The sequence below is a fragment of the Chaetodon auriga genome, chromosome 10 (genome assembly GCF_051107435.1).
Source record: "Chaetodon auriga isolate fChaAug3 chromosome 10, fChaAug3.hap1, whole genome shotgun sequence".
Lineage (NCBI taxonomy): Eukaryota > Metazoa > Chordata > Actinopteri > Chaetodontiformes > Chaetodontidae > Chaetodon > Chaetodon auriga.
In genome coordinates, this window is record NC_135083.1 from 6,673,843 (window position 1) to 6,684,976 (window position 11,134).

General features: G+C 40.4%; 2 protein-coding genes across 2 annotated transcripts; both read right to left on the bottom strand.

Moving 5' to 3' along the window:
• Nucleotides 1-1,376: 1,376 nt before the first annotated feature.
• On the bottom strand, nucleotides 1,377-5,073 carry LOC143326879 (acidic mammalian chitinase-like). Its single transcript, XM_076740903.1, is given in 14 exon segments — nucleotides 1,377-1,857; nucleotides 1,860-1,894; nucleotides 1,974-2,106; nucleotides 2,565-2,681; nucleotides 2,777-2,959; nucleotides 3,083-3,206; nucleotides 3,291-3,415; nucleotides 3,502-3,667; nucleotides 3,760-3,816; nucleotides 3,903-4,107; nucleotides 4,219-4,245; nucleotides 4,644-4,672; nucleotides 4,786-4,814; nucleotides 4,979-5,073. Coding segments are annotated over 12 exon segments (1,434 nt in total). The 5' UTR covers nucleotides 4,669-4,672; nucleotides 4,786-4,814; nucleotides 4,979-5,073; the 3' UTR covers nucleotides 1,377-1,620.
• Nucleotides 5,074-6,973: 1,900 nt separating this feature from the next.
• LOC143326898 (acidic mammalian chitinase-like) lies at nucleotides 6,974-9,458 on the bottom strand. The gene is made up of 9 exons (XM_076740936.1): nucleotides 9,299-9,458; nucleotides 9,156-9,212; nucleotides 8,898-9,063; nucleotides 8,687-8,811; nucleotides 8,476-8,599; nucleotides 8,188-8,370; nucleotides 7,976-8,092; nucleotides 7,385-7,517; nucleotides 6,974-7,302 (listed from the first exon to the last, which is right to left on the bottom strand). The coding sequence occupies exons 1-9, from the start codon at nucleotides 9,433-9,435 to the stop codon at nucleotides 7,025-7,027; spliced, it is 1,320 nt and encodes a 439-aa protein (XP_076597051.1). The 5' UTR covers nucleotides 9,436-9,458; the 3' UTR covers nucleotides 6,974-7,024.
• Between the last annotated feature and the right edge of the window lie 1,676 nt (nucleotides 9,459-11,134).

Here is an 11,134-nt window from a genome sequence, read left to right on the forward strand (position 1 = left end):
AAATACGTCTATAAATACACCTTTTTCCACCAGAAAAAAAAAACAACTCAAACAACCGGAGATTTAAAAAAAGCACAAGCAGAAGTCTCTAAAGTGAAATAGCCACAAATGTTCTGCCTTTGGCTGAAAATTGTGTGTTGATTTACGACCCTATCGCTCGTAGAAATAGCTGAAAGAATAGATTTACAGGGATGGGTTGGCTGTAACTCAGTGAAAAACATTTAGATAGCTATCTTATTTTTTTTGTTGTAGTTTAATTGTGGGAATTTCTGGCTTGCAAAAACAGCTTTACAAATCAAACTCAGAAGACAAACAGGAAGTGAATATGAGAAATGGGTAAGTTAAATTTTGTGTATTCTTGCTTGAAAAATGAAATGAAATGCAATGAAAAACCAGCCTGCCTCTCTTCTCAGGAGGCAAGTTGCTCTTGAGTCAAAACCCACAAATATATTCAAAATTTCTGAGGTTAGTAGACTCAACATCAGCTCCTCTCATCTGCCTTTAGCATGCACAGTACAATGTATGCTTGCACCATTTGTGTTGGTGTGCATACGCACTTTAAGTGCATTAAATGGGAGGTTACAGGAAGCAGAGATGACATGATGATATGCTCTCACCAGTAATTCAGGACATTCTGCTCACTGGGTGTGGTTGAGGACATGTCTTTCAGAGAATCCCTTTTTGTAAAATTTCATTCACGTTTGTTGCCACACCCCCAGCTTTTCTATAACTTAAAAGAGCAATAAAGACGTCAGAGCGGGTGCATGACACATACTGCTGAACCTGTCCTGTAAGCGAATGCATGTGAAGATGACTGAATTAATAACAGTATGTATGCTATGCTATTTCAGACAACTGGAAGCATTAAAGTACAGCTGCAACAAAAGGGAGGCAACATTCTTATGAAGGTAAAGGTTACCTCTTGCGGGGACAGCCGTGCTCCTGATTGGACGTGTGATATTAAACTTTGTCAGTTACATAATCTAACATTAAGTGTTTTACAGCCACAAGCTCATTTGTATCTTTGAGTTTTTAATAACCAGTGGAAGTTAGTGTGAGTGTTTCTTGGCAGGTTCAGCAGGTTTTTCCATGCAGTGGCGCATCAGAAAATAATAAACTAAAATAGTATTTAGTTCAGTAATAAATAAATAATGAATAACATGATAATGAAACTAAAATATATTAATGGTGTTTTTGGCGAAGAGTGTTGTTTCAACATGTGTGACGTCGGGTCTCATAGGATATGAGACATGACAAATGACAGATTCATAAAGATATTCTCATATCTTTTTATTAAAGCACACATTATAGACCATTATTATTATCACAGCATACATTATATATTTCATGTTGCAGTTTAACAGAAAGATGCCCAGAAGTAGATGCGTTTTAAAGACTATGATTGTTTGTTTAATGCATTAGATAGGGTTCATGTTGGTGAATCTAATTCACTGGAAATTTTAAGGAAATCAGTTTCACTCAAATAAAAAGTACTACATTCCCATTGTTCAGAGAACCCAACACAAAACACCCTCATAAAAGTGTAAATAAACAAGATTTTTGCTCACTGTTAGACTACACTTATCAGAGCTTGTTGAATGTAAAATGATGTGTAAGCTTTTAAGGCCAGCCACAGCAGCCGCAGCTATCTCGAAAGACCAAACCAGCTGGGCAGCTTTGGATCCAGGTGATGCCGTTGGCACAACTGTAAAAGGAATGTGGGGCATCAGGCTTTGCATAAACCCCAGCAATCTTTGCTGCACAGAAGTTGTCGTCTGGGATTTTGGATGAAGTTGTTGTAGGTCTGGGACGAGCAGTGGTGTCAGGCTGATCTTTGTTTGTAGACGGAGTCACTGGAATTTGGGTGTTTCTGCAGTGGGAATGGGAGGAAGCTCTGCAGAAATAATGGTATTTTATTATCAGTAGTGTGTCCAGTGAGACATTTGAACGAGAGATATATAATTTGTACTTACCTGAAGCTAAAAGAGAGCGGAGATGGCTGATGAGGGGGTAGTTTCCCTGTCCACAGAACTGTCCATTAAAGTCATCCAGATCCAGAGCCCAGATGAAAGCTCCTCCAAATCTGTTGCCCTTCAGATACTGGACCTGAAAAAATAACAATAGCAACAGTTGGCAACAACTTATGGACTATAAATGAAGTTTTCTAACTAGGTTTGGAAACAAGGAGAATGCCCGGAACTCTGGATGTCTCCCTTCATCCTTTCATCCCTCACCCTGCATCCCCTACTTCTTCATCCCTCTACCCTCATCCCTCCAATCCTCACTCTTCATTCCGTCATTCCCTTCATTTCTCACCAGTCCTTCCCCTCATCTCTTCATCAATCCTTCCCTACATCCCTACTTCCCGTCAACCCTCGACCTGTGTCCTAATATATCCCCCTTTATTATCTCTGCTCTCCTCCATCCACAATATGTATTAAACCATTACACATCTGCATCTTATTGGCATGGTCTTTGTTTGTGAATATTGTGTTTAACTTGATTGAAACATGTGGTGTCTTTCAAAAGAATTTAACAACATTTCGACATAAACACATGACTACCTTTGTCTCAAAACTTTCTTTGTTGTCATATCCAACCCACTCATTTTGTGTGACGGCATATGGAACTTTCTGGTCCTCAATCATGTGGACACTGGCTCCTTGAAGAAAGGTGCAAACCTGAAAAGAAGGTAAACAATTTTAACCAGCGTATAAAAGCTCTCTGTGATGACATAGACTGAGAGTTGAATTCAATGAATCGTTGTCAGTTGCACCTCATAATAGGACCAGAAGCCAGCCTCCCTGGTGAAAGTACCAGCAGCAGCACCACCACTGGCTGGAGCTCCAACCTGGCTGGATTGAGTGGACAGACGAAATGTTCTTCCGTACGTAGCAAAGCCCATATTCAGTTTTTCTACAGGTGTTCCCTTGTCCCACCAATACCTCATGGCAAAGTCCTGAGGTGAAAAAATAGGCATGCATATCCATATTGAAAATAAGCATAAAACAGGTGGATGGAAATGCACTTACTGACAAAGAAACACAAAGAGAGAGTTGGCTTTATGAATCCCTGTACTCACAGTATTTAAGTAAACATGGTCCCCGGTGTCTTGGGATCCCTTGTACAAGGGGCTATGATGTCCTGTCACACTCTCCCAGGTGCCGTGAAAGTCATACGTCATCACATTAATGAAGTCCAGGTACCTGATAAATGCAGGTTAGATCAGGTTCACCTGAACATGACAGCTAATCACGGGCAGAATGTGGGGAGTCATAATTTTGGTGTACTTTGCCATCTCTGCAATTTCATAACCAGCATCAATGGTTCCTTTCCCAGCAGCCACAGCAGCAGAGATCATTAATCTGGGCCGGCCTGTTGCTGTTCCCTCAGCTTCATAGGCCTCCAGGAGTTCCTGTTGACCACAGGATCATAGAAAAGTCACTTCATGGGTCGCGTTAAACCTCAGGTTAACACCAGAACAGTACTTCTGGATCTGACCTTGCATAACACCGTGAATTTCTGCTTGTCCTCCAGAGGACTTCCTCTTGAAGCGGGGTATTCCCAGTCCAGATCCAGCCCATCAAAACCATGTTTTCTCAGTAGTTTGATAGAAGACTGGATAAATGTATTTCTGTTGGCTTGTGTTGACACCATTGTAGTGAATCTGGATAGCATTTGGGGAAAGAAAGGTGCTTTCAAGAAGACATAAGTACAGTACATTGATTTTTATTGATTCTTTTATTATAAATATCTCACTTTTGGGTTCCAAAGCTCCAGCCTCCGACTGCCAACAGTGTTTTTAGATTTGGATTCCTGTGGGAGTGTACAAATTAAGTTTCCAGCCATGATTGTTTTTCATATTATTTTATGGAAATTATGCGAGAAAGCTTTGGACTGACCTCTGTTTGAGTCCATTAAAGGATCTATAGAATTGCTCATCATTCCATTCTATGGTTACCAGCTCGTTTGCCTCATTGATACCAGAAAAGGCATAGATCAGATGGGTACACAGGTTTGGATCAATATTCTGAGGCATAAACCTCCCACTGCCAGGTCGGTATTGGGACCAGTTAGTGAAATAACACACCAGTCTGGAGGATGAGACTAAACATGGAAGAACAAAAGTTCTTTTTAGTAATCTTTGAGGAATACTCAAGGACCAGATATTTAACAAGTCTGGGACTGTTCAATGATTAAGGCTTTTCATATACTTACCCAAGCTGGTGATGATCAAACAGAGACCTTCAAAGTGACAGACTTGGTCAGTTTTAGGTAAAATTACAATTTACAAAATAACTCCATATGTTTTCTAACTTCTACTCGTCTGCAGCATTACAGGTAGATTTTGGGATTTAATTTTACATTGTAAAACTTCAACAGCATTGTGTCAGTAGCCCAGTAGTCTGGATAATCCCCAGACCTGACTGTGTGCGTCTGAATAAACATCACAAACCAAATTCCATTCACTTCCACAGCTTTTTCACTTTAATCAGTAAGTAACAAAAACATTGGTAAACAAAACAAAAATTACCTCCATGTTTGTGTGGCTCGATACCACTGGAGGTAAGTGAGAAAATATGTGTCTCTGTAAATTAGATTAACAGAATTTTTCAGGAAGAATTTACTTTTGTGTGCCTTACCTGCAGTCAGAGTGAGCTTACACATGTTGCTGTGTGGATAAGTAGAAATAGAAGACATAGAAACAATTGTTTAATATGCAGCTAAAAAAAAAAAGCTAAACACGAATTTCAAACCAATCAATGAGTTTGATCAAGCAGTTACCTGTGTCATGCAACAACACCACTTTAAGCCTGAAAGTGACCACAATATGGACATAATTAGTGCAACACATAATAATCAAAAGGTTAAGGACAACAAAATTAAAAGAGCAAAAGTCTGTACCATCCCCGCTTGTTCGACCCCTGTGCCTAAAATGGGTTTAGTTTAATAAAATCAGAGAAGAGGCAATACTTACAAAGGCGGCTGTGAAGGAAGGATATAATGTCTCTCGACTGACTGGCGGATGACTGATGGATTTTTTTTTGTCTGGGCAGATGTGAATTAGGTATACACCTGACAGGGTGTGCAGTTAAACTGGGTGGCAGTCAGTCATTCTATGCGGAAGCAGGTCACCCTCAGATCACGCCCTGTTGACTTTGAAATCAAATATTATTCACTGACATAGTACAACCATCTTTAAATTTCTGTCTGTCAGAGAGGTTCTTTCACTCAGACAGGGGGAATGAGACACCTGCAGTCCTCTGTGTTATTATGCCAGACACTAAATCTGTTGATTTTGTTCAAGAGCAACAGCATAAATGCCAAACAACACATCACTCCGCCTGTCCATATTGTAATATCACACTGTAAGCTAAGCGTTGCTTGAAATTGCCTGACTAAAACTCGATATCTATACCGAGTGACTAGAATGTCATGATGTTAAGTATGTCAGATTACATTAATTGTTAAAGACAAACAAACAATACAGAGAATGAGCAAGGCTAGAATTGGTAGACATGAGCAACAGCAACATTGATATGTGACGCATCTGTAATTACACAGTATGCCAAAATAAACTTACAATTACATCACCCACAAAAGGTAACCTTCAATGACAAAGGAAGCACTTATTGATTGAATGATGCTAAACAACCGTATCATGAAAATAGGTGTGTTCTATGGCAATGCTATAATCCACAAAGTGCACACACCCACCTGGATTAGAAACACCTGCCAACAATCTTATGGTTCTTACTCTACTGACAAACAGTACCGAGCAGTGCTGTGCACAAGCACTGCCTGGAATGAACTGCAGGTGATGCCCTCCTCTCTGAACCGGTGCAGCATTCTGTTTCTGTACTGCTTTAACTGAACAAGCAAGATGACCAAAAACACTGCTAATCCGATAAAGTTATAAAATGCAGCTGGAGAGATCAAGAGATCAAGCACTGGTAATCGAGATGAGGGAAACAAAAAATAAATATAAACTTATTCTGGCTGGTAGCACTAGAAAAGCAGCCAACTCTACCACTAAGCAGCAGAAACAATGTGGCAACTCTGCAGTCCACAGTCTTTGTGCTGTGCTTGATTGTGACAAGTCCCAGCTGTGTTGGAGGCAGCTCCCCAGCCACTTGGAGAACCAGCAAACTGTGTCTAAAGGTCTACATTTGGAAAAAGTTGGTGTAAAATCTGCAGGGCTGTTTCATTAGACACACACAGACGGACAGAGACTGAAGTCAGAGCCAAACAGTGAGTAAGACAAAGACAAAAGAGCAGCAGTGCAACAGTCTGTTATTTTCCACACGACTTTATCTGTTTCCCCTCCTTTTCCTGCTTTTTGAAGGCTCACAGAAGCTCCAGCAGCCATGAATACTTATTAAGTAAACCACTATGTTATTTTTATGTTTACAGAAGTTAAAAAGATGTAAAAGTTTTTGAGTTAAAATATTTAAGAATAATTCAAAAGTTTTACCAAAATCTCCCAGACTTAGTTTACATTCCCTTACTGATCTTTTTATTGAGCTGACAACATCAGGTGATTTAATATTTCCTCACATTCTTCCTCTTATGGGGGTAAGGCACAAATACAACCCTCACTGGCTTTAGCAATGTTTAAATACGTCTGTAAATACACCTTTTTCCACCTGAAAAAAACACCTGAAATGACCAGAGAACAGAAACAGCACAACCACAAATCTATGATGTGAAATAACCACAACTATGTGTGGATTTACGACCCTATCACTCATAGAAATAGCCGAAATGGAGCCTTATATCTTTTTATTACAGTACACATTACAGACAATTAGATTCATGTTGCAGTGTAATAAACAAATGCTTTTGTAAGGTCTACCACTGTGTGTTTAATGCATTTGGTAAGGTTAAAGTAGATGTCGTTAGAAGATAGTAATACATTCCCATTGCTCAGAGAACCCAACACAAAACACCCTCATAAAGATTTTTGCTCACTGTTGGACTACACTTATCAGAGCTTGTTGAATGTAAAATGATGTGTAAGCTTTTAGGGCCAGCCACAGCAGCCGCAGCTATCTCGAAAGACCAAACCAGCTGGGCAGCTTTGGATCCAGGTGATGCCGTTGGCACAACTGTAAAAGGAATTTGGGGCATCAGGCTTTGCATAAACCCCACCAATCTTTGCTGCACAGAAGTTGTCGTCTGGGATTTTGGATGAAGTTGTGGTTGTAGGTCTGGGACGAGCAGTGGTGTCAGGCTGATCTTTGTTTGTAGACGGAGTCACTGGAATTTGGGTGAATTCTGCAGTGGGAATGGGAGGAAGCTCTGCAGAAATAATGGTATTTTATTATCAGTAGTGTGTCCAATGAGACAACATTTGAACGAGAGATATATAATTTATACTTACCTGAAGCTAAAAGAGAGCGGAGATGGCTGATGAGGGGGTAGTTTCCCTGTCCACAGAACTGTCCGTTAAAGTCATCCAGATCCAGAGCCCAGATGAAAGCTCCTCCAAATCTGTTGTCCTTCAGATACTGGACCTGAAAAAATAACAATAGCAACAGTTGGCAACAACTTATGAACTATAAATGAAGTTTTCTAACTAGGTTTGGAAACAAGGAGAATGCCCGGAACTCTGGATGTCTCCCTTCATCCTTTCATCCCTCACCCTGCATCCCCTACTTCTTCATCCCTCTACCCTCATCCCTCCAATCCTCACTCTTCATTCCGTCATTCCCTTCATCCCTCACCGGTCCTTCCCCTCATCTCTTCATCAATCCTTCCCTACATCCCTACTTCCCGTCAACCCTCGACCTGCGTCCTAATATATCCCCCTTTATTATCTCTGCTCTCCTCCATCCACAATATGTATTAAACCATTACACATCTGCATCTTATTGGCATGGTCTTTGTTTGTGAATATTGTGTTTAACTTGATCAAAACATGTGGTGTCTTTCAAAAGAATTTGACAACAGTTCGACATAAACACATGACTACCTTTGTCTCAAAACTTTCTTTGTTGTCATATCCAACCCACTCATTTTGTTTGACGGCATATGGAACTTTCTGGTCCTCAATCATGTGGACACTGGCTCCTTGAAGAAAGGTGCAAACCTGAAAAGAAGGTAAACATTTTTAACCAGCGTATAAAAGCTCTCTGTGATGACATAGACTTAGAGTTGAATTCAATGAATCGTTGTCAGTTGCACCTCATAATAGGACCAGAAGCCAGCCTCCCTGGTGAAAGTACCAGCAGCAGCAGCACCACTGGCTGGAGCTCCAACCTGGCTGGATTGAGTGGACAGACGAAATGCTCTTCCGTACGTAGCAAAGCCCATATTCAGTTTTTCTACAGGTGTTCCCTTGTCCCGCCAATACCTCATGGCAAAGTCCTGACGTGAAAAAAAGGCATGCAAGCATAAAACAGATGGATGGAAATGCACTTACTGACAAAGAAACACAAAGAGAGAGTTGGCTTTATGAATCCCTGTACTCACAGTATTTAAGTAAACATGGTCCCCGGTGTCTTGGGATCCCTTGTACAAGGGGCTATGATGTCCTGTCACACTCTCCCAGGTGCCGTGAAAGTCATACGCCATCACATTAATGAAATCCAGGTACCTGACAAATGCAGGTTAGATCAGGTTCACCAGAACATGATGACAGCTAATCACGGGCAGAATGTGGGGAGTCATAATTTTGGTGTACTTTGCCATCTCTGCGATTTCGTAACCAGCATCAATGGTTCCTTTCCCAGCAGCCACAGCAGCAGAGATCATTAATCTGGGCCGGCCTGTTGCTGTTCCCTCAGCTTCATAGGCCTCCAGGAGTTCCTGTTGACCACAGGATCATAGAAAAGTCACTTCATGGGTCGCGTTAAACCTCAGGTTAACACCAGAACAGTACTTCTAGATCTGACCTTGCATAACACCGTGAATTTCTGCTTGTCCTCCAGAGGACTTCCTCTTGAAGCGGGGTATTCCCAGTCCAGATCCAGCCCATCAAAACCATGTTTTCTCAGTAGTTTGATAGAAGACTGGATAAATGTATTTCTGTTGGCTTGTGTTGACACCATTGTAGTGAATCTGGATAGCATTTGGGGAAAGAAAGGTGCTTTCAAGAAGACATATGTACAGTACATTGATTTTTATTGATTCTTTTATTATAAATATCTCACTTTTGGGTTCCAAAGCTCCAGCCTCCGACTGCCAACAGTGTTTTTAGATTTGGATTCCTGTGGGAGTGTACAAATTAAGTTTCCAGCTATGATTGTTTTTCATATTATTTTATGAAAATTACGCTAGAAAGTTTTGGACTGACCTCTGTTTGAGTCCATTAAAGGATCTATAGAGTTCCTCATCGTTCCATTCTATGGTTACCAGCTCGTTTGCCTCATTGATACCAGAAAAGGCATAGATCAGATGGGTACACAGGTTTGGATCAATATTCTGAGGCATAAACTTCCCATTGCCAGGTCGGTACTGGGACCAGTTAGTGAAATAACACACCAGTCTGGAGGATGAGACTAAACATGGAAGAACAAAAGTTTTTTTTCATTCATCTTTGAGGAATCATTAGGAGCAGATATTTAACAATTTAGACTTTGTTCATAATGAACTCACCCAAACTGCCAAGGGAAAGACAGAGACCTTCGAAGTTACACATTTAGTTAGTAAATATGAGGTAAAAACACATTTTGAGAAAACGATTTGATGCCTTTCGTTGCGCCTTACCTGCAGTTAGAATTAGCTTGTTCATGGTGGTTGTACTCAGTTGAGCATTTGTCAGTAACAGAGCAAAGAATTGCTTTGCTTTGCTGATGTAAAAAATAAACAAACCAATGATAATCATTAACCAAGAACAGATTCTCTTATCCAAAGGTTAGGACACTAAGCCATTGCTTCACCCAAATGAGTCAAATAACAGAAGCTGGTAAAACATGTTTGACCGGCCAAAGAAAACTTAACAGATTCTGTTGTTTTAGGAAGTCTTTCTGTACATGTGCAAAAACCACAGAGTTTCCATAGACTGCATAGTAGCAAACAATCTGTGAGTGACATTTTGTAATCTGTACAATCCATTGCCTAAAACTCATTCTGTCAATGTTTCTCAATATTTGCTCTGTCTGACATTTACATTAATCCAGTGTTGCACCGATTGGCATCAGTTCTACAGTTTCTTCAAAAGCTGCCAGTCAGTGCTATCCCAGCATTCTCAAAACATCCCAGACTTTGTCTTGTGATGTTGAAGTTTGCCTTTTATATTTTATAATGTTCCCAGAGAGGTTTAGTTGTTGCATAGTGGGAGAGATTGTATTCGGGTGGCCATGGCCCCCCTAGACCCCCCTTGGTGGCACCCTTGCCAGAATATAAAAGACAAACAATCTGGACACAGAACTGATTTTATTTAACAAAGCAGTATTTCAAACTAGAAGAAACCTTTAGCATGCATTGTCAAATAAGTGTCATAATACAAAAACATAATGAACCTAATCCTTTCTTTTTTTCAGAGGCATGTTTCAGCCCCTATATGGGAAGCACCTGACAGTGTTATGCTAAGTTCAGTGTTGCTATTCGTGTAAGAATTGGGCTATATTTTCTTTCTTTGAGATCTGTGTGATTTGTGCACCTGTGAAAACTTAAATTCCACGTGCCAAAAAACTTGTCATGACCCAATCAACCAGAGACAGAAGATGTCACACCTGAGGTGAGATCTGGTTAGAGTGCCACCTTCTGCTCAGTGTACGGTATTAAAAACTGTGCTGACTGTGCAGCTTCATTGTGACAAACTACACCCAGTGCCAGTGCTGATTTCGGAAGCAAAGGTAGTGATATGCTGCATTTATTTGTTTATATTATCTCCATGAAAATAAATGTGAAACTGAATATGTTATTTTGAAGGTCTGCCTCCTGCTCCATTGAGGAAAGTGCAAATCAGTAGAAATGGAGAGAAATGTTCCTAAACATCCTCAACATGATTTGTGATGAAACATCATTTATGCTGGACTTGTATTCATTAAATCTGCATTTAACCAACAGCCAGCCTTTGAAATCTGGGTTCATTTTTCTCACAAGTTTTTTTAAGGCCTCTCCTCCTTTGAATGTCTTCCTGAAAACATTCAGGGAGCCCTACTTCTACTGGCACGTTCAGCAACTT